Genomic DNA, 20,587 nt, shown 5'->3' on the forward strand with positions numbered 1-20,587 from the left:
CCAGAGTAAAATCGCTGAAATTCAGACCCTGTTCCAGAGCAAGATCGCTGAAAAGCATAACATTTTCCGGTAGTGCGAAAATAGATACCCTGTTCCAGAGAGGAGAGAGCGTGATTTCATATACCCTGTCCCAGAGCGAGCGCGATTTTATATACCCTGTTCCAGAGTTGAATCGCTGAAAACCATACCCTGTTTGGCGGCACGTACCCGTATAGCAAATATTGGGGAGTACTACCTCCCCCTCCCCTGGGAGAGTATACTAGAACCTTCAGAATCAACTCAAAATGGAGGCTAAAAATATCGTATAGAAATCATAAGCCCTCTTTTTTCCTCGAGGGAATTTTAGCTAATTTTATATTCAGTGTTGTGAGATAAACGGTCGTAGCATAATCGAGTGATGTTTTGACCTACAATCTTGAAGTGCGTGCTGCCCTATATCTTTCCTAATGGAGAATTAAGACACTCGCTCGAACTACAGCGCGCGAATCTGGTCTGTCAAAACAAAAATATTATTTTTTTGATTGTGGAGGAGAGTTCAACAGTTTTTCTAGATATTTTAATTAATTTTTTCTATTTCTGATAACCTCGAAGGTTTTCTTTGTAATTCAGAATAAAAAATAACAATATGTAATAAATATAAACTTTATTTGAAGTTCACCTCTTGTCTCGTCAATCAAAGCCGACCGTAGGTAGACCGTATCTTAAATAAACTACCTCTAAAAAAGATCTGTTTTTATAGTATTTGTAGCGAAAGATAAAGGGTTAGAGAGAACTGAGTGCGCTAAAAATGGGTGATGGCTCGGAGATCGGTGTAGCGGCAATAATACTGAGCTTTAAGCTCAACTTCGCAATACTTTGATATTTGAAACATAGCCTATATAAAAACTTTTCCAGCTTTTCTTTTCTTGTGCAATCGACGTCTACTTTCTAAGTTATGCCAAAACTGTTGTTAAGAAAAATAAGTAAGTTTGATTGATGGATTAGCCATAATATCAGAACATGTACGTGCAGTGTTGTGACTCCACAGATCCCATAAACACGAAAAACTCTCTCTCTAAACTCAAGACAAGTATTTGTTCTGCATATTTGTTAACTGGGTTTTACGATTCTTAGAAGCTGAATTAGGGATTCTTCTTCAATAAGCATCGCCATTAGTGAAAGCTTTCATGAGTTCCTGATTTTTCCGCGATGGCTTCGTTGAACGCAAGTTTTGGGTACGAGTTTTAACTTTTAAAAAACAAAGAAAAGCATACAAATAAGCTTCTATAGTTTAAAATAGTGGCGTACGGCTTTTCTGATGACAGAGTCTTCCGTAGCTAGTGAGAAAATGACTTCGGGATACTCTTTTAGCAAGAAATGCGAGACTAAAAATTTTCATTTTAAAAAATTCGAAGAAGACTTCGCAATCTCATTACAAAAGCGTTTGTTTGTTTATTTTCTTGTTGGGGTGTTGGAATTCATGGTTAACGTTTATTTTCGATAAGACGATTAAACACTTTGACGAATCTTAACAAGAAGCAAACTATCAAATAAGGTTATCTCATCGCGAAACAAATTTATTATCTAATAGTACGAATTACCTGAATTCCTATAAAAGAATATTTTGGCAGTCCTAACTTTTCATTTTCTAAGCATATTTTCTAGTGATAGCACATGATAGTGTTTGCCTGTCACCGAAATACTGATATAGCAATGTTATTTCCTGAAGTTAACTGTTTAAAACACCGTCTAGTCTTTCCTTCCTCTATAACCCAAAATAAGAGAAAGTTTTCTTAAAATAAATAATCAATTTTAGTTTTCTTTAATATCTTAAAGTAGATAGAGCTTTGGAGACGTAAAATGATCTTGTGCACGATGGCTAGGTATTGGGGGAATAACAAATAAATAAATAATTGAAGATTGAAAATCTTGATCCTAAAACAAAAACAAAAAAACAAAAAAAAAACAAAAAAACAAAACAAAACAAAACAAAACAAAACAAAACAAAAACGCGCACATGAAAAAATAAATAAAACCAAGTTCCTGTGGTGCCATACTACAGACACTGCAATGGCTTTCGCGTTCAAGCATTTTTGTTGTTGTTGTTTTTTGGTTTTTTGTTTTGGTTGGTTAATTCTGAATCCAGAAAAGAAATGATTTGAAAATTAAGTCATCGTTCTATGATTCGTTCTCGTTCCTGCTTATATAGAAAACGCTCCAGCTGAGATTTGACCAAAACGTCGTCGAACGTGCGTCCTGCACAAGCAAGTCACCGGGGGCCCTTCGGTATTCTGTCTGGGAGAGCGCGTCCTTATAAGCTATAATTATAACTTAGTCATAACTGTTATATAACATTCGTATAAAAAGCACGAGTCAGGCTGATAAAGGCAAAAATTATTGTCAGTTATAAGAGTTATTATGACGAAGTAAGTCGTCGTTGATATGATAACTTAACCGCAGGATGGCTGACAATCAAATGCGATATTGGAACATTCCAGGTAATCGATTACCAAACTGATAACCAGAACGCGATCGTATTCTTGGTCAGGTTTCTTGGTGTTGCAGAATGTATTGTATTCTTGGTCAGGTTTCTTGGTGTTGCAGGATGTATTGTATTCTTGGTCAGGTTTCTTGGTGTTGCAGGATGTATTGTATTCTTGGTCAGGTTTCTTGGTGTTGCAGGATGTATTGTATTCTTGGTCAGGTTTCATGGTGTTGAAGGATGCATGAAATCTTCTATAAAGATCAATCCAAGACAACTCGAAAACCACTTCGTTTTATTGTACAAAGATAGCGTGTCCTTGATTTAACAAAATAATAAATTCCCAACCGACGATAACGATCGAGCATGGATTTTTCACCATTTAGCTAGCATTTTGTAAACTAAGAACAAACTTAGTTAATTCTGCTTGCAAAAAAGTAAGAAATAAGAGGGGAGGGGAGAAAATCTTAAAACGGGCTAAATCAAAAAAATAACCACACAGAGCGAAGGAAGTGCTATTTCTCAATGATCGGGTAAAATTTCGATGCTTTATTTCACGTTTCAATGATTTTATTGAATTTTTTAATGAATCCCCATACATTTCCTTACAACATGACACCACAGAAACAAAGCTTGGGCTACCTGTGCTACAACTGGATAGGAAGTGGAGACCACACGCAACTGTTGCGAAGGAAATGTCAGAAGTCCCACCAATATCGTAAAACATTTGACAATTAAAATCATCTTACAATAAAAACTTGGAAAATATGTTACAAAGAAATGGAAAAGAAATTATTTGTGTTCATTCAATACTTTTGAAACAACAATTTCTTTCACCCAAAATTTTACAAATAGTTTTTTTAAGGCCAAGTAAAAAAATTACGTTTACAGGCATCCCAGCCACTTTTTAGACAAATTTGATAGGAAATATAGGCTGTGCAAGTTCTAAATATAGGAAAATATAGGAGTTTTTCCCAAAAATATATGCACTTTATAGGAGCTAAAATAGCTTTTCAGTGACGTAACCAGGGATCTTGCAGGGAGGGTACAGGCAATGATTTATTTGCAGAACCAAATAAGCCATAAAAAAGATAGAACCGAAAAAAGAAAAAAAACCAGTGTAAAATGTAAATGTATCACTCAGCAGTCGTCCTATTTATAGGAAATATGGGAGGTTTTCTTTAAATATAGGCTCTTTATAGGATCCTATACAAATTATAGGATATATAGGATATATAGGAGGTCTGGGATGCCTGTGTTTATCGTCCCCGGCTGCTTCATCTTTTTGGGCCGCCTGTTTTTTAATCATTATTTGTTATTCCACCTAGTTTTTTAAAATCGAAACAAGAAAAAGTAACAGGTGCTATTTTCGTTTCGAACCCAGTCTCCCTCAATTTGGTACGAAGAGAAATTTGCGTTACCTTTACTTAATAAAAAGTCAGTAAATAATAAAAAAACCCGCCCACACGCGCTCTTTTTTTAAGAAATCCGGACGATAAACATGTATTTTTTTGACTTGGCCTAAAAGAATTTTTCTATTTTGCATATGCATTTGCATGGTGTTATCAATACTTTTTTTCTGGTGTTCACCAAGATATGAAATGCTTTTGAATATGTTATAAGAATTTCCCATTTTTACACCTCACAGAAATTGTGAAGATTTTTCCTGGCGACAAAAATTTTGGTCTGATTTGAAAAAAAAAAATCAAAAGAAGTGTGGTTTCTTCTTCCAGTAATGTTCAACCACTATTGAATTTTTCTTCACCTTTTCCAAAAATGTTTTTTTTTGTCAACCAAAAATCGTCTCAATTGCAAGACCATCTTCATTTTTCTTCTTCTCCTTCTTCTTCTCCTTCTTCGATTCTAATGGTTGTCTGAATAATATCGTTTTTTCAGAGTTCTGTATTTTCTCAACATGTACAGAGCTTCAATTTCTTTTACGACATATTCACCCCGAGCAATCAGCATTTTGATTTTCTCTGGGTCTGACTCTTCACTGTTTTTAAAGAAGGCTTTCTTTAGTTTTTCCTTGAAGTATTTTTCTCCCATAGGGTAATCTCTTCCAAGGTATACCAACTAAAATAATAAAAACAATATAAAATTATCACCTTACTTAATTTTTAAGTACCGTAATTACTTGTTTAAGTGATGCTGCGCTTATTATTTTTTTGGGTTTCGTAAGCTGCGTTAATTTGGGGGCAGCATTTATTCAATCAAGGGCGGCACATCATGTGTAACCAATGATTTAATAGAAATTGAATACAAACGTCAAACAGTCTGAAAGTTATTCTGCAAGCCCATCGATCAATCAATCATGATCAGTTGATTGCATGGTTAATCAGATATTAACTTACTGACTACATTTACATTCGTTAATTCATTATTTCATTTATTTAATCCCATTTTCATAAAAATTTTCATTCACTAGTTGGAGCCGAATTAACATGTTCTTAAAAAATCTACATGTTTTATCCGTAATCTTACATTTAATATTATGTCTGAATGCGAAAGCCTCAAACATAAGTCTATCATTTAATCTTAATTCATTATTTATTTATTCATTCACTCGCTCATTCATTTCTCCATAAAGTAAAAGCCTTTAAAGAGGTCAAAAACAAAGCATGAAACCTTTTCCCTGTGACTTACTTGTCGGTACAGATGTTTAACTGCATAGCGTAAGTTATTTGACATCTTGTCCTTTGGGTATGAGCTTAATTCAACTCCAATAATGTAGAGTTGAAATGGTCAAAAGAAATTCAGAGATGTAAATTTACTGAAATGAGAAAATAATACATAGATTTAAGACATTTTGTCATTATATATTATACAAACATATCACTATTCAAAGTCCATTTGGATTGGTTATTAATAAGGAGTATGTCCCATCCCAATGCATTTGGCTTTAGTCACCATCAGGAAAGTGAAGTGACCCATCCACCCTTAATGAAGACGGGTTTGAATTTACATTGCGCGCTCTGGTTTGGGCTTAACCCTGGCCAGAGCGATTCCCCATACCTTATTTACAAATTAGAACTTGGAAGTTGATTTTTGTCAAGGGAGAAAAACCTTGAGGCATGACCAACAATCAACTCTACTCGCATACAACACAGAGGGCTCTAGACCAGGTCACATTGGTGAGAGGCTAGCAAACTTACTGCTACATCACCTGTGCTTCCTTTGTCCTTATGTAATGACAGCTTGGTCACATGGGAGAACCTATATAGCATTCAGTTGATGCAATGTATTAAGAAAATCTATTGTAATTAATTGTCGTTCTATCTATCGTGTTAGGTGTGATTCACATTGCATTTTTATGAAGACATTACATCAACTGCTTGCTACGTAGCCTCTCCCTTGGTCACATGATCTTACATCCCTTAAATCCAACAGTTGTGTCAATAAGCCTGAAGCGAGATGACGTTTTACCCCCCACTCTATACCATAATAGTTTTTAAAATTCTTTCATATTAAAATTTTTGATTCCTTAGAGAATACAGGAACAATAGTCATAATTAAAGAACAAAAGCAATGTGAAAAGGATTATGGTCTAGAGACGGGGGTAAAACATCATCTTGCTTCAGGCTTATTAGGTCACAGAAGCCATGTTGGTGTACCAAAACAATGCATTTTCTATCCTTGGGGAATTAAACTCTACTCTTATGCTAAAACTGTGCAGGAAGTTACTATTGTTTGGTATAACAATATGGCTGCCTTGTCACGTGTCTGAGTGAAAACGCTCTCTTTAGAAATGAAAAGAGCTCCTTAAAAGCAAGCGCTTAAACATAGCCTAAATGTATCCCAGAAATTTAGGTATTTTCTAACCAACACTCGCTCCCTACATGAATTCAAAATGTATAGATCATAACCTAAGTGCTTTTCTAATGAAAAACTCTTTAACACGGACGTCTAAGATATGATCTCATAGGCTAAGAGACTTGAATAAAGAAAAGATACGAAATTGTTGGCGTGTTTGATTCACGAAAGATTCCATACATCATTTCTCTTAACTACAAATTATGTTTAACTACCTACATACAGAGATAGAACATGCATATGAACAGAAGGGATTCAGAATATCTATTATTACAGGATAAAGCTGATAATCTATCAGTAATGTTTACGTACATAAAAAAAAAAAAGATAGAAAGACATGCAAAGCTCGTTTTGATCATTTTTCTCTCAAATTGCATAACACGTTTAAAAACTCGCTTCAATAAAACTAACAATTCTTAAGATCCAACACTGACTTACCAGTTAGGTTCTCCTACAGTGTTTATAGTCAAACAAATGTGTTTTATGTCGTGAAATGGTTGTTATCTCTCACATCTAGATATGATTTTCTGCATGTATATCTTTGCTATTTGTTCGAATGAGTCACGTACCTAGACAAGAGCACCGGAAAAGGCCAGGACACGTAAACAATAACCCACAGGTAACCCAATTCTTGCTTTTGCTAATGATTGAATTTTTGGCCTGCCAGGGTACAGCTGTAGGGTAATACAGGTTAGTAAGTCGTATTTCCATCGTTTTCTTTTGTGTCTATTTGACTACTAAATATAACAAATATATACTTTTTGTCAGTTTTTCCCCCCACTCATATGCTACATTTAGATAATTTGTGCTTTGTCCTTACTTTAAGAAAATTTTAAAATGTATACCATTTGATAACAAAATTTGATATTTGAATGTCTCATGCTGTAATCAGGCTTAACGACACCTTAATAATTATATTGACTGCAATATATTTATTTTACAGGATATAAATTTTATAAGTGTATACCTATATACCAATGGTCTGACTATCAGAAATCCTCCACTCTGGTTGGCCGAGCTACTAGTGATGTATTGGTGCTAGACCACTAGTAGCGAAAAGCAGAGGGCAAAAATAAATTATTTCAACCTAATTTTAACACTGTTTGTATTCATCCCAGGGGGTACTCTTGCCCATTTAGAGTAGGGATGTGCAGCTGAACCCTCTGAACCCTGACCCTGTTCCAGAGTAAAATCGTTGAAAATCATAACCTGTTCCAGTATTGTGAAAATGGATACCCTGTTCCAGAGAGGAGAGAGCGTGATTTCATATACCCTGTTCCAGAGCAATCGCGATTTTATATACCCTGTTCCAGAGTAGGATTGCTGAAAACCATACCCTGTTTGGCGGCACGTACCCGTATAGCGAATATAGGGGAGTACCCCCTGGGGTATTCATTAGACCTATTAGTAAGAGATTAGACCTTTCACACTGATGGTCTAAGTCAATGGCTTATTTGGCATGAGCTATAGACTCAGACCATTCAGACTGTGGGTGCATGAGTCAATGTGCTGTTCTTTTCAGTTTTAACAATATTTGAAACATTACAAAATTTACAAAAAATTTTATATACATCATTACTGCTAGAAGAAGGAACAAAATTATGAAAAGGAGCAAACAATGACTATAGTAATATACAAGTAGTGCAATATTAGTGAATGAAATTAGATTCTTCCTGTTCTTCTATTTATACAGCCATCTCCATCTTTATCTTTGGGTGTGGCTTGTAATCCATTATTTCGAAGTCTTCAAATTTAAAATCATTAATATCCTTCACTTCACGCTTTATCTTGAAAGTTGGGAATGGGCGAGGCTCACGCTTTAGCTGTGAAGGGGAAAAAAATGTTACATTGTTAAGCTTTCTGTCCACTGCCTTGAAGTCTTAAAAACTGACATCATTTTACTACCCACTACAAGAATGCTTTTTAAAATATTTTTCTTATTCAAGGTATGACAATAGACCTTATTGGCCATGCCGCAATGGTTTTCCATTTAAGACAACATGTCATTCCCTAGGTCATCATTTCTTTGTCTATTGCTTGCCAAGAGAAGACATGAATATGGATTTACAACTCAATCAATGAAAATTATTCTCTAGGGAATGGCACGTGGCCTGTAATGGGAAAACATAGCAACACAACAAAGGTCTGTTGGTGATAATTAACTGAACAACAGAGAAAATGCAAGGGATTCTAGTAGTGGTAATAAATGACCCTATAATGCAAAATGCTTTAAAGTAAAACCACCTCAAGTGTGAACACGTAGAGGTCATTAATGACTTTATTTTTGGATTCTTTATTTCATTATTCGATTTGAAGATTCATTAATGAAAACAAATCTTCAATATTTTAAAAAAAAAAAAAAATTTGAAAATTCGATTAACTTGGCTTGTAGGCTCTTGTTTATAGCGCAAACAGAAGGTAATTCATTAATATTACATATTCCTTGCACAAAAAGTTGTTTTTGCATTTCAGTTGCATATATGCTTGGCTTTTGTATATGCCAGGCTTTGAAGATTTGTTTTCAATAACAAATGTTCGAATCGAATAATGAATTCAAGAATCCAAAAATAAAGTCATTAATGACCTCTACGTGTTCACGCTTGAGGTGGTTTGACTGTAAAGTAACAATACTCTACTAACCTGCTCTTCCAGAGCATCAAAGTGGTTTAGATAAACATGAGCATCTCCAAGAGTATGAACAAAGTCACCAGGCTAAAATTTAAAAGGTTTAAAAATGTTTTAGGATAATGTGTAGTTCCAGAAATCATCCATACCCAACCCACTGAGGAATTTGGAATTTCCAGAGAGTAGGGGATCAGAAAAAGAACAAAAATTACAGTCAAGTTTATATGGAAGAAAATTGGAATTTCTGGGGGGTAGGAGGGTGTCTGAAAAAAATTCCTCCGTGAGGGGGTATGGATATTTTTTGGAACTACACAATTCTAGTAAGAGAAGAGCCACAAAATTTGAACAAATGTTTTTTATGAAATTTTTGTTTCCATTCAGCCTAAAATTTAAAGGTTTTTTTTCTTTAAGTGGTAGCAACACCTCTGTATGAAGTTAGAAATTCAAAAGTTTGAAAATTGAAAATCCTGAGATGAGGTTGCGGGTTGCTTTGAATCATCTTTTGCTAAAACTAGTCAAATGAACAAATTTAATAAATATTATTAAGCACAAATGCAGTTGCAGGTACCTTCAATTCACAAACATGAGCTATCATATATGTCAACAGCGAATAACTTGCAATATTGAATGGAACACCAAGACCCTATAAAGAAAGATGAGTGGACTGATGACTCTACTATTTACTTACTTAATCATGCATATAGATGCATTGCACCATAACATGACGGAAGGAATGACACAATCACTTTACACGTGAAAGAATTTAATTCCCAAGAGCAAAGGGATTTTATTGTTCTGTCATCTAACCACAGGCAGTCCAAGCCGTATTATGGGCACCGGCACATTGTGGTGCAAAACCTCTTTATCACATTATTCTTCAGCAACAAAATAACCTTCTTGTTTTTTGTGAAATTTTTTTATAAATACATGAATGGTTTAATTTTTACCATATCTCCGGATCTCTGATATAACTGACAGGACAGCTCTCCATTAGCAACATAAAACTGCACAAAGGAATGACATGGTGGTAAAGCCATAAGAGGTAAATCTAAAAAAAAAGAGAAACGAAATAAAAACTAAGAACTGATGGACAGCATCATAGCATCATCCTGTACAGGAATTGTCAGGAGAATTTTATTCAAATTACGATATGCCAATTCATTTGATTGGTAGTCATATCCTACAATAGTATATATTATACTATAATAAATATTTTTGTGAAAACAATAATGAAGCATCGTTTTACATTGTAAATGACAAAAAGAAAAAAAAGAAAGAAAAAAGAGACAAACCAAGGGAAAATTTCACTTTGTGGCTGAGTGGTAAAGGCTTAGGGTTGAGATAGACATTTTAATATTCATTTGGCACCCAGGATGCCAGGTTATTTCTCCTGAAAATTTTTCATGATTTTTTATAGGTGAGAAGAATCAAAATCCACTAAAAGTTTTTAAAGTCCCACATGGGTGTTTGGAAACCTATGAAGTACTTGGTTAAACCCACGATGACGATAGTACCAAAAATTTAATTCCAATGCAAATGAATTTTCTTAACTTACCGACAGGGTTCCAAGCTGACATAATAATGCGCCTGTCGTCAGGATTAGTCTTGATCTTGTGAATAACTTGTGCTAATTGGTCCACACCTTGGCCTGTATAGTCAGTATGCATGTCGACATATTTAGCTCCAAAATGACGCCACTGGAACCCATATACAGGACCTAAATCGCCTTCTTCTCGTTCTGTCAATCCTGTTTTCAGAACCAGAGAAATTTAGAGGTCAATAAACAGGATGAATTGCAGTCTAGCTATGGTACAAACAACACAGTAGACAACATGAAGAAAAAAAAGATGTTTGTGCTCAAGTTAGACCACAATGCACCGTGTTCACTATCTCACAACACCATATAAGCCATGGTGAACAAAAAGATGTAAGTACCCAACCAAGACCACAATGCACCATGTTCACTATCTCATGATCACAACACCATGTAAGGCATGGTGAACAAAAGATATTTGTGCTCAAGTTAGACCACAATGCACCATATTCGCTATCTTACAACATCATATAAGACATGAGGAACAGAAGAGGTTTGTACCCATGATGAACAAGCTAGAGCACAATGCATCATGGTCACCATCTCAGAAACAGTATAATTTTGGTGTAATATTTTAAGGCCACAAATCCTTCTATTGAGTATTATTGTTCTATCTACTGACCTTGTTTGTCTAAGAATGCCCTGGAGCCATTAGCATCCCATATGTGGACATTCTTCTCACTGAGTTTATTACCATTAGTGCATCCCTGCACAAACCATAACAGTTCTTCTGCAACAGCACGCCAGAAGACCCGCTTTGTGGTTAGCAAAGGAAAGATTCCATCTCTCAGGCTGAATCGCATTTGAGCTCCAAAAATTGATTTTGTTCCAGTTCCTATCAATAGTGATATAAATCAATAAAGATTAATATAACATCCTCTTTATGTGCATATATTATCTATTTATAATTAAGGCCAAACTGACACTGACACTTAATTATGATATTAAAGATAAAAGAGTTATAGACCCCTCGTAGCATGTCGGAATGCAGCTTGATTTAGAGGGCAAAACAATAAGTTTCAAATTCAGTTCTTATGAGATTGAAATTCTTTTGTTTTGTCCAGCTCCAAATACCAGGGGTCTATAGCGCAGAGCACTGATTCTAAAAATAGCTTAAAGATTCAGACAAACATTGAATTTTGTTTAGCCGCTACAAGGATTATACGAACCGATTTTATTATTTTTACTTAAAGTTACAATAATAACCCATTTAAACTAAGATCAACTGCGATTGGCTGTGAAAATTATCTGCTGAAAGTAAACTTGTAAGTTTGTTTGTCCGAATTTCGCCTTCGTCTTCATTTTTATGACGTCGCGGTTGCGCTGCGCTATTGGTACATGGACATGACCCAAACTCTGGTGGTCCCTTCATGTTAAACCTTTAACCTCACCTGTTCTATCACTTTTAACAATGCCGTTGTCCATAATGTGACGAATCATTTCCAGATACTGAAGTTCATCATGCTTCTTGGTTGCTTTCACTTTTTTGGCTTCTTGCAAGTCCTTGACAGTGGATTTTGTTTTGTTGTTTTCTACAGGCATCACCTCAGCAGTTAACATCTTTCTCTGTAAAAAAAATAAAATAAATAAATAAATAAAAATCAGAAAAATAAAGTCAAACATGTTGAAGAATGAAGAATCAAATTCTTGATTAATTGGATGTTGCCAGTCCTCATGTCTGGCCATTGAGCATCCATTAGGCACGTAAGCTTCGTAGGCAGAGAGATGCGATGAAAAATACACTGAGAATTCATATGAAGAATTAATCACTAAGTAGGCTACACACATTCCTTAGGTGTATTCTATAGTTATTCCACTCCCCCCTTAGCTTCATGCTGTAAAAAACCTAAACATCTAAGTAGTCACATAATAAGTTCATTTATATAAGGCATTTGATATTTTTCTCTTATTCTCTATACTTCATTATATATACACCGAACGCATAATTTATTACTACTATAATAAGTTCAATACTTGCCAATGATCTGAAAAAAGGCTTTGCCCTCCTCCCTCCCCTCCCCCCTTCCGAAAACAAAATCCTAGCTATAACCCTGATAATTAGGGTTAATTTAGGATGTAGGTTATTTAGGATGAAGGCTAATTTATGATGTAGGTTGGCAAAACTTTGAGAAAAAATGGTTTGAGGATTTTCTTTTATCGTATTTTAAGTGTAGCTTTTAGAAAAAGTCGAAGCCATTTATGATTCGTAGAAGAACAAAGTTCACTGAAGTACGTAAGCTTATACAAAACCCTATACCCTCATATAAAGAAGCACTGTGCATATCCAAAATACTTAAACAAGTAAAGACCCAGCCATATAGCTTCTTCGACGAGTGAATAAGACCAGTTTCGATCCATTTATCAAATCATGTTGTACATAAGTTATTTGATTTTAGGCGCGAAAATATCGCCAAAAGAATGCTCCAGAATGGCAAAAATATTCGCTAAAAACGCTTCAATACCTAAAAATATTCCTCTACATTAGAAAAATATGATGTTAACACTTACTCTTGAGGTTTTTGAGGTAAAAAAAGACCAAAAAAATGAATTTTTTAAGGAGAAACAAAAAGAGCAAACCCTCTTCTTCTGCGATATTAATTTTGGCGGGAAAGAACTTGCTATTCCCAGTTTCACACGGCCGGGTTTTTTCTCTCGCGGGATTCCTGTTTAAACTTTGTCCGCGCGGAGTTTGGTCACATGATTTCAAGATGGCGGATCAAGGAGGCAAGATTCCTGTTGGTAAAGGAATCCCCAGCCAAAAAGAGCTTCTAAAACCACTTATATTTCCTAATAATCAGAGAGCGTTTAGGTTATTTAACGCAGCATTAGCTACAGGTGGGTCACAATGAGAAATCTGCTGATTTCCTATAATTTTGATCGATTTATGAAAACTCTGCACCAACTATACCCAAATATAAGGTTTTAGTATTATAGTGGTTTCGTAAAAGTTATAAACTTGATTCTATATTTTTCGCTAGGGATCACAGTGTATTTCGTTTTCTTCCATAAATTCCCACAACAGGATCATTGCTTTGTACCTGTAAGTTTTGATAATATTGCTATTTATATCTTTGATTGACATGATTAAGCCAGCCGACTGTCATCTGGCTGTGGCTGGCTGGTAGACTGTGTGCAGCCAGACTTTTCTCTCCTATAGACTATAAGAGGAAAAAGTCCAGCTGCATGCACACAGGCTTGTTGGCTGGCTGACTTACTAACTGTCCGACTAGCTGGTTGTCTGTCAGTCTGATTGTCTGTATGTCTGTCTGTCTGTCTGACTGGCTGACTTTCTGTCTGTCTGACTGACTGACTGACTGGATGTCTGTCTGATTGTTTGTTTGTTTGTATGTATGTCTGACTGAATGACTGTCTGGTTGTCTGTCTGACTGGTTCAAAGACCGACTGACTGACTGACTGGAAGTCTGTCTGATTGTTTGTTTGTATGTATGTCTGACTGACTGACTGTCTGGTTGTCTGTCTGACTGGCTGGTCCACAGACTGACTGACTGACTGACTGTCTCATTGTTTGTATGTATGTCTGACTTACTGATTGTCTGGTTGTCTGTCTGACTGGCTGGTCCACAGACTGACTGACTGTCTAAATAAATGAATAAATGAGTGGTTGGTTGGATGGATGGATGGATTACCAACTGGCTGACTAACTGATTGATCAATAATTGGTTAAATAATAATAGTTTTCATCTTTTCTAACTTTTCTTAGATAAGAAATCTTGTCGAATCACAAAAAGCTAGATTTTTGAGGATCAAACCAGAGGACGAAGAATATATCAAAAGAAGAACAGAAGAATTAAGTAAAGCCAGACAATCAGAAACAAATTCATAACTGAAATGAATTCTAATATTTCCAAAAAGAAGTTTTAATCAAGTTAAATTTGGGCCTTTCTCACACAGCAGACATCTTAACAGAATATTATTTATAAGTATGTACAGAATCAAATTATGGTGTCTAATTTGAATAACTATTGTTCTGAACTTACTAGCATCTCATACATGTGAAAACCCTTTTGTGTTTCCATGTAAAGACAAGGCTAGTCAGTCTCGTCCAGATAGTTATTCGATGTGGTAGCCATATTTTGATTTGGTGAATAAACCTAGTTATGTCCAGTACGGGTCTATACTTTATGTTATAGGGGCAGAGCCAGGATTTTCTGAAAGGCAAGATTACACAATTTTGATAAAAACCTAAAAGATCCAAAGATTAGAAAAGAGTGAAGGCAACATTATTTTAAAGATGTCCTCTCCAAAGAGGGAGCTGATGCCATTTTAACTAATTCTCCCCTAAACCAAACCCAACCAAAAAATGTGTAAACACATGGGTTATTACAGGGTTTAAAATAATGGTGGGCAATGATCACTGTCCAAGCTACTTTTAGCAAGGATTGGTTATTTCTGGCTCATTGTACTGTTCAAAATGGCCAGCAAGGCAAAGATTTGACAGGACAAGTTGCAATTCTGGTTGGACATTGTCTGACGATCAGCTGTTATTTTGAACCCTGTATTCATACAGATGGTTAATGAATATAATGATTTGATACAATAATATCTGTTCCATTTATATCAAAGGTTTTCTTTTCATATAAATAATAATCTCTTTGTCTGAAAAGTTCATGAATTATCTTTTAATGTGCTTGTAAATAATATGAAGAAAAAAAGTTTTCCTTTAATAAACAAGCATATTGTGCCGTTGCTTCTTATGGAAATTGCAATGTGCTTCTCACTGTGAAACTAGGGCTGTATCTTTTTATTTTCTGCTTTTTCTCGTGCAATGTTCAGGGTGCTTCTGAAATTCCTAGAAAACTCCTGAATTTTTGAAAAAATTTCCTTTGGTCCTGGAAAGCTACTTGAAATTTTTATTTTTGACACCAACTCCTGGAAAACTTGACCAAAAAAAAAAAAGAAGAAGAAAAGGAAAAAAGAAAGAACAACCGAAAGAAAAAACTTTCTGTTTCGGGAAACCTGCGTTATTTAGGGGTTAGAAGACCGGTGCGAGTGATTAATGACAACTCTAGCAAGCTCGCCGTTGATTGGCTTAAAATGACAAGCGCGGGAAAAAGTGTCCTGGTTTTACTTTATATCGGTCAAAATTCTCCCAACATGTACAACCCGTATTTCTCAAATATTTAATATTTAAAAGAGCAAAAAATGCTAGCAATCTTTAATTGATATATTGCTTTCATTATTTGTCGTATTTGTTTGTATTCATTTGCTACAGTTTCTGCGAAAAATTTAAAAACTAATTTCTCTCAAGTCTGGTAACCGGAAGTAGCTTTGACAAGTTTGACAGCGATAACACAAACAAATACATGTGAGTTGCCCACTTCTTTCAAGCATCTTTGAAGACAAGGAGGAGTTATTACAGAGATGGAGCAGAAAAAATCAGCTAGTTTACAAGAAAGAATTAAAGGGAATAAGCTCTATATCGATGCTGGAGCCCAAGGACTTTCTCCCGTGTTGAAAAGAGGTCGTCTAGAAAGCGCGATGGCGGCTTACATCAGAGCTGAAAATTTGGCATCCAACGTGGACGAGTTGTCCTCGGCGTCCAAAAACCATGGCAAAGCAGCTTGGCATCTTAGTAAAACTCTCCGAGAAGAAAAAGAGCATCCTATTCAAGTGATCTATTACCTTAAAGAAGCGATTAAGTCCTTCAGTGTGGCGTACAATAAAGGTTTAGCGAAAGAAGTTGACTGGAGGGAAGATGTGCTTAGAACTTTGAACACATGTTTGGGAGACTTGATTCAAGTTTGTGAGCAAATTCCAGACACTGACGAAAGATTTAAGATACTAACCTCGTTCACTGATATTGTTACTGTCAATTCAGCCGCCGTAGAGCTACAGTTGAACCTGGCAACCTTTCTTTTCCATGACGGAGCGCAGAAGATACAACAGAACGACTACAGAGGAGCTTTGAGTCGTTTGAGGGACTGCTATCGACCGATTGAAGAAGCAAGAAGACTCAACCGAGATACCGATGAATTTTGTCGCGATCAAGACATCAGAATTCTTGAAAAGGACGTTTATTTTAACACTTGTTCAGCTGAGTCTATCCAAGCTCGCGAATATGGTCATCAGCTTTTGGATATCGCAACGCTAGACGAGGAATCCCTCAACATGAATCTAGTGTGGGACGCCATTGACTGGTACAAAAGAGCTGCTATTCTCACAAGAGAGCTAGACTTAGAACAAGAAGCCATCGCTCTAAGCCATTTAGGATTCGTCTACAACAAAGTCCTGAAGCTCAAGTACAAATCCAAGGAATATTATAAGAAGTGCTTTGAGCTTGCAGAGTCTATGAAGCCACGCACTTTCTTCACTCAAGATTGGTACCAGCAATGTGTGTCAACTTTGCAAGAGTTCCAGTTGGAAGAAAGACTAAGAGATGAGAAGGAAAAGCAGAAAGAAAGAGAAAAGAAGCTTGAAGAAATAAGAGAAGAGCTTGAAGACCTCAAAAAGAACAACACTGGAAAATCTGAAATCTCAATTCATGTTTATAACACTTATCCTCCCAAGAATCCAAAATGGGTAAAGCCAAGTGAGGAAGATATGGCAAAGTGGGCCAAGATGGAAATGAAAGAATTAAAGAAAGTCCTTTTAAAAGGAATCAATGCTTACCACCCTGACAAGATTGACGCTGAGGAACATGGTGAGAAATGGAAGACCCTGTGCGAAGAAATTACCAAACTCCTCACAGCACATTACGAATTCACTAAAGTTGGATAAGGTATTGCTGAGATAGGAAGTAGATGAAAGTTAGCAAGTTAAGGTAGGAAATTCTTATATTTTGCATTAAAATTCAATGAACCACATTGATTTCCATTCCATTCTACTACGGGGTCAGACCATGGCTGAAGCATTTTTGAGTGCTGTCATGCTTGGTGTTGTAGGCCCTGCTAGAATGGCAGTGATTTGAAAATCTGCTCGGGTCGTTTTCAGAAGTCACGATACTTGCTCCCTTAATGAATCTTAATATTGACATCAATATCAATGAGACTCTAAGAAAGACACTTATTCCTAAAGGAATGCCATGCATTTGATTGAGAAAACTTGACATTTGAGCAGAAGGGGAATATTGCTTGCTTCCTTGCAAACCTTAGTGGAAGTTTCATTCATTTTGTTGAATGAATATATACTTTTGTCAATTTTGGGTGTTATATTTTCTCTACTCAGACCCATTTATCACTCATTGACCTATTATAAACATATATTGCTATAGAGAAAAATCATCAACAACAACAACAACAAAAATTCAAATGTTGAAGTCATTGCAAAAAATAGTTGGTCATCATGATTTTTCAACACTCCAGAGATTGTATATATTAACAAAATAATATTTTACTGAAAATACCAGGGGGGTAACCAGGGGGGTGCATGTGCACCCTCACCCCCCGTGCAAAAGCTGAAGGTCCACTGACTCAGTCATATTATTGGATTTTTTTTTTTTTTTTTTTGGTTCTGCAAATCATTGCATTGGAATACTTCTTTTAAGATGGCTTCTAGTTTCGACATAGTTCCATTTCCATTCCATGTGCACCCTCCCTGCAAGATTCCTGGTTACGCCCCTGAATACTGTTATTTAAACTCATATATAAACATTCATACATATATACAAAATTGTTCCAGTTTTCATTGATTGTTAAATTTATTCACTATATCATTCGTTATGTATAATAACAGTTTATGAGGTATTCTAAAATTAGTTCATAAAAATAAGAGGAAGTGTCGTTTTAAAGTCAGTTTATACAGAAATCTGTCAAATTGAAGAAAAAGTGGTATAGTTTTTAATTTAAAAAGAAGTCACAGTTGTTAATTAAAAAAAAATAAATATAAAATAAAAACAAAAGAGCAAAAGTGTAGTATGATTTTAGAAAGGAAAATATTTTGATGTATTTTGATATATTTTCAATTTAATTATACAGCTTCTCATTAATCCCATATGGGTAACTGTCCAATTATTTTCTTAAGTCCTATTACATATACTAATTTGTGTGGTGCAAATTAGTGACCATTAATATTAATTGGTGGTGGTGGTGGTGGTGGTGATTGATGTGGGATGCACTTGGTAAACCATACAAAAAATATGACTCTTAGTTAGATTTAAAAACATTTCCTCCCTTGTTCTCCATTTTGTTTATTGCGACTCGAAAGTGCAGTGCAACTCGGATTCTTTGTATTGTGCTCACCTCTTCCCCTCCTCTTGAGCCGTTTTTTTTTTTTTTTTTTTTTCCCAATGAAATCCTCCACCCCCTCCCTGGTAAAGGACAAATGGTCCCTAATTTCTGGTGTTTTTGACGTGCAACACCTCCATCAATGTGTTGTGGAACACAGGAATATTGCTATTGGCCAACACATGGTATAGACAATAGAACATCAATGCAAAACCAAATTTTTTTTAAAAAAACCACTGAAACCTAATTTCAATACTTGGTGATTAGATTTGTGTCAAACTTTTCACTTGATCGCTTTTGTTTTGTCACTATCAAGCGAATTCAGGAAAGGTCAAGGACTCTGTTTTCTTTTACAACCTATACTTTCCAGTTCATTCGCTTACATCTATTTTTTATTTTATTCGTTTTGACTTGGTAGTGACGTTCAAGTCTATTTATTACATTTTCTTAAATTTTTTCATGATGGACTTAATATTTATAGTTTATCGGCGTTAAATTTTAGGGTTTAAACGTATTAATTTTTCTTTTAATTATTCATGTGAAAAAAATATGGTAATGTTTTTCTCTTTAATAGTTCCTTCCCAGCTTTCTCTCTTTCGTTTTTGTTTTTTGTATTTTTTCATTTGTTTGTCTTTCTCTTCAGGGATTTATTTTATTTCATCGACAAAATACTGCTTGCACCGTGCGGTCTGACTATTATTGATACGGCTGACAAATTTTATTGGCATTTCTTGAGTGCCTGACTTGCCAAGCGTTAAACATCGCCAACTATTCCGGTCATGCGTCCGCTTGCAAATGCAGCGGTGTCACTTGTAAGTGTTAAGCGAGTTTAGTCACAGGGAGCCCGGCTTAGTGATGCAAAATCCGTAAAACGATCATGTTTCATATGTTGATGGCATTACATAATAATCGTAACTCAATACACCCCTATTACAAACGGTCACTACTAATAGAACTTGTAATGCAATAGTGTTAGACGCCCGAGTGCGTTACACTTAGCCGTTACGTATTTGAATTTGAATTTATTACGGTATTAAGTTACGCGTTACAAACACTGGTGTTCTATTACGTAGTGACCGTTTGTATATGGGTGTATTGAGTTACGATAGCATCACTAAGCCGGGCTCCCTGTGGTTAAGTCAGATTTTACAAAGAAATGATTATCAATTTGATTATCAATTTGGTTTTAGGAAAAAACGAAATACAACTTTGGCAGTTCTCGATTTTGTTCAGAGAATAATAGATTCCTTTGATAATGGATGTATTTCTTTGGGTGTCTTTCTTGATCTTTCAAAGGCCTTTGATACTGTCAGTCACGATATTTTGCTGGATAAGCTTTCCTATTACAGTCTTAGTAGTGATACTTTAAGCTGGTTTGAAAGCTATCTCAGAGATCGTAAACAATATGTGTGTGTCGATGGAACTAATTCAAACCTTAAAACAATATCTTATGGGGTTCCTCAAGGTTCTATTCTCGGTCCAATCCTTTTTTTGATATACATGAATGATGCTCAATTTGTCACAAAAACAATTCACTTATTGCTCTACGCTGATGATATGAATCTTCTATGCAACAATAAATGCCTTAGAAAAGCTACTAATATCCTAAACAAGGAGCTACTGTCATTAAATGATTGGTTTAAGGCCAATAAACTCACAGTCAATTTGTCAAAAACAAAATATATCTTATTTGGAACGCAGCAACGGCTTAGAAATATCGTGGCTGGTGGTGTTCAAGGTCAGTTGTTCCTTAAAAAAGGTCAAAATATTGATAAAACGTCACATACTAAATTCTTAGGTGTGCTTTTGGATGAGAACCTTACATGGAGTCCTCAAATTTCTTTTGTGTCAAGAAAAATTGCAAAATCAATTGGAATTCTCTATAAATGCAGACACTATCTTTCTCTTGAA

The 20,587-nt window shown here is 35.5% G+C and overlaps 4 protein-coding genes across 4 annotated transcripts; 2 read left to right on the plus strand and 2 right to left on the minus strand.

Annotated features, from left to right (window-relative positions):
* Positions 1–3,026: 3,026 nt before the first annotated feature.
* LOC148912772 (electron transfer flavoprotein regulatory factor 1-like) lies at positions 3,027–6,851 on the minus strand. Its single transcript, XM_089026509.1, has 3 exons — positions 6,713–6,851; positions 5,108–5,234; positions 3,027–4,537 (listed from the first exon to the last, which is right to left on the minus strand). The coding sequence occupies exons 2-3, from the start codon at positions 5,150–5,152 to the stop codon at positions 4,325–4,327; spliced, it is 258 nt and encodes an 85-aa protein (XP_088882635.1). The 5' UTR covers positions 5,153–5,234; positions 6,713–6,851; the 3' UTR covers positions 3,027–4,324.
* Positions 6,852–7,044: 193 nt separating this feature from the next.
* On the minus strand, positions 7,045–13,086 carry LOC116294180 (thymidylate synthase). Its single transcript, XM_031701729.2, has 8 exons — positions 13,002–13,086; positions 11,885–12,059; positions 11,116–11,328; positions 10,455–10,646; positions 9,847–9,947; positions 9,468–9,542; positions 8,915–8,986; positions 7,045–8,097 (listed from the first exon to the last, which is right to left on the minus strand). Exons 2-8 carry the CDS (start codon positions 12,051–12,053, stop codon positions 7,960–7,962), a joined length of 960 nt encoding a protein of 319 aa, XP_031557589.1. The 5' UTR covers positions 12,054–12,059; positions 13,002–13,086; the 3' UTR covers positions 7,045–7,959.
* A 110-nt stretch (positions 13,087–13,196) lies between these two features.
* On the plus strand, positions 13,197–15,239 carry LOC116294176 (uncharacterized). The gene is made up of 3 exons (XM_031701724.2): positions 13,197–13,328; positions 13,472–13,533; positions 14,215–15,239. Exons 1-3 carry the CDS (start codon positions 13,202–13,204, stop codon positions 14,335–14,337), a joined length of 312 nt encoding a protein of 103 aa, XP_031557584.1. The 5' UTR covers positions 13,197–13,201; the 3' UTR covers positions 14,338–15,239.
* Positions 15,240–15,854: 615 nt separating this feature from the next.
* LOC116294175 (uncharacterized) lies at positions 15,855–18,185 on the plus strand. The gene has a single exon (XM_031701723.2). The coding sequence runs from the start codon at positions 15,876–15,878 to the stop codon at positions 17,229–17,231; it is 1,356 nt and encodes a 451-aa protein (XP_031557583.1). The 5' UTR covers positions 15,855–15,875; the 3' UTR covers positions 17,232–18,185.
* The last annotated feature ends 2,402 nt before the right edge of the window (positions 18,186–20,587 follow it).

The sequence above is a fragment of the Actinia tenebrosa genome, unplaced genomic scaffold, assembly GCF_029948245.1.
Source record: "Actinia tenebrosa isolate PJP-AT-01 unplaced genomic scaffold, QUT_ActTen_1.0 PGA_scaffold10__47_contigs__length_13832649, whole genome shotgun sequence".
In the NCBI taxonomy this organism is placed as follows: domain Eukaryota; kingdom Metazoa; phylum Cnidaria; class Anthozoa; order Actiniaria; family Actiniidae; genus Actinia; species Actinia tenebrosa.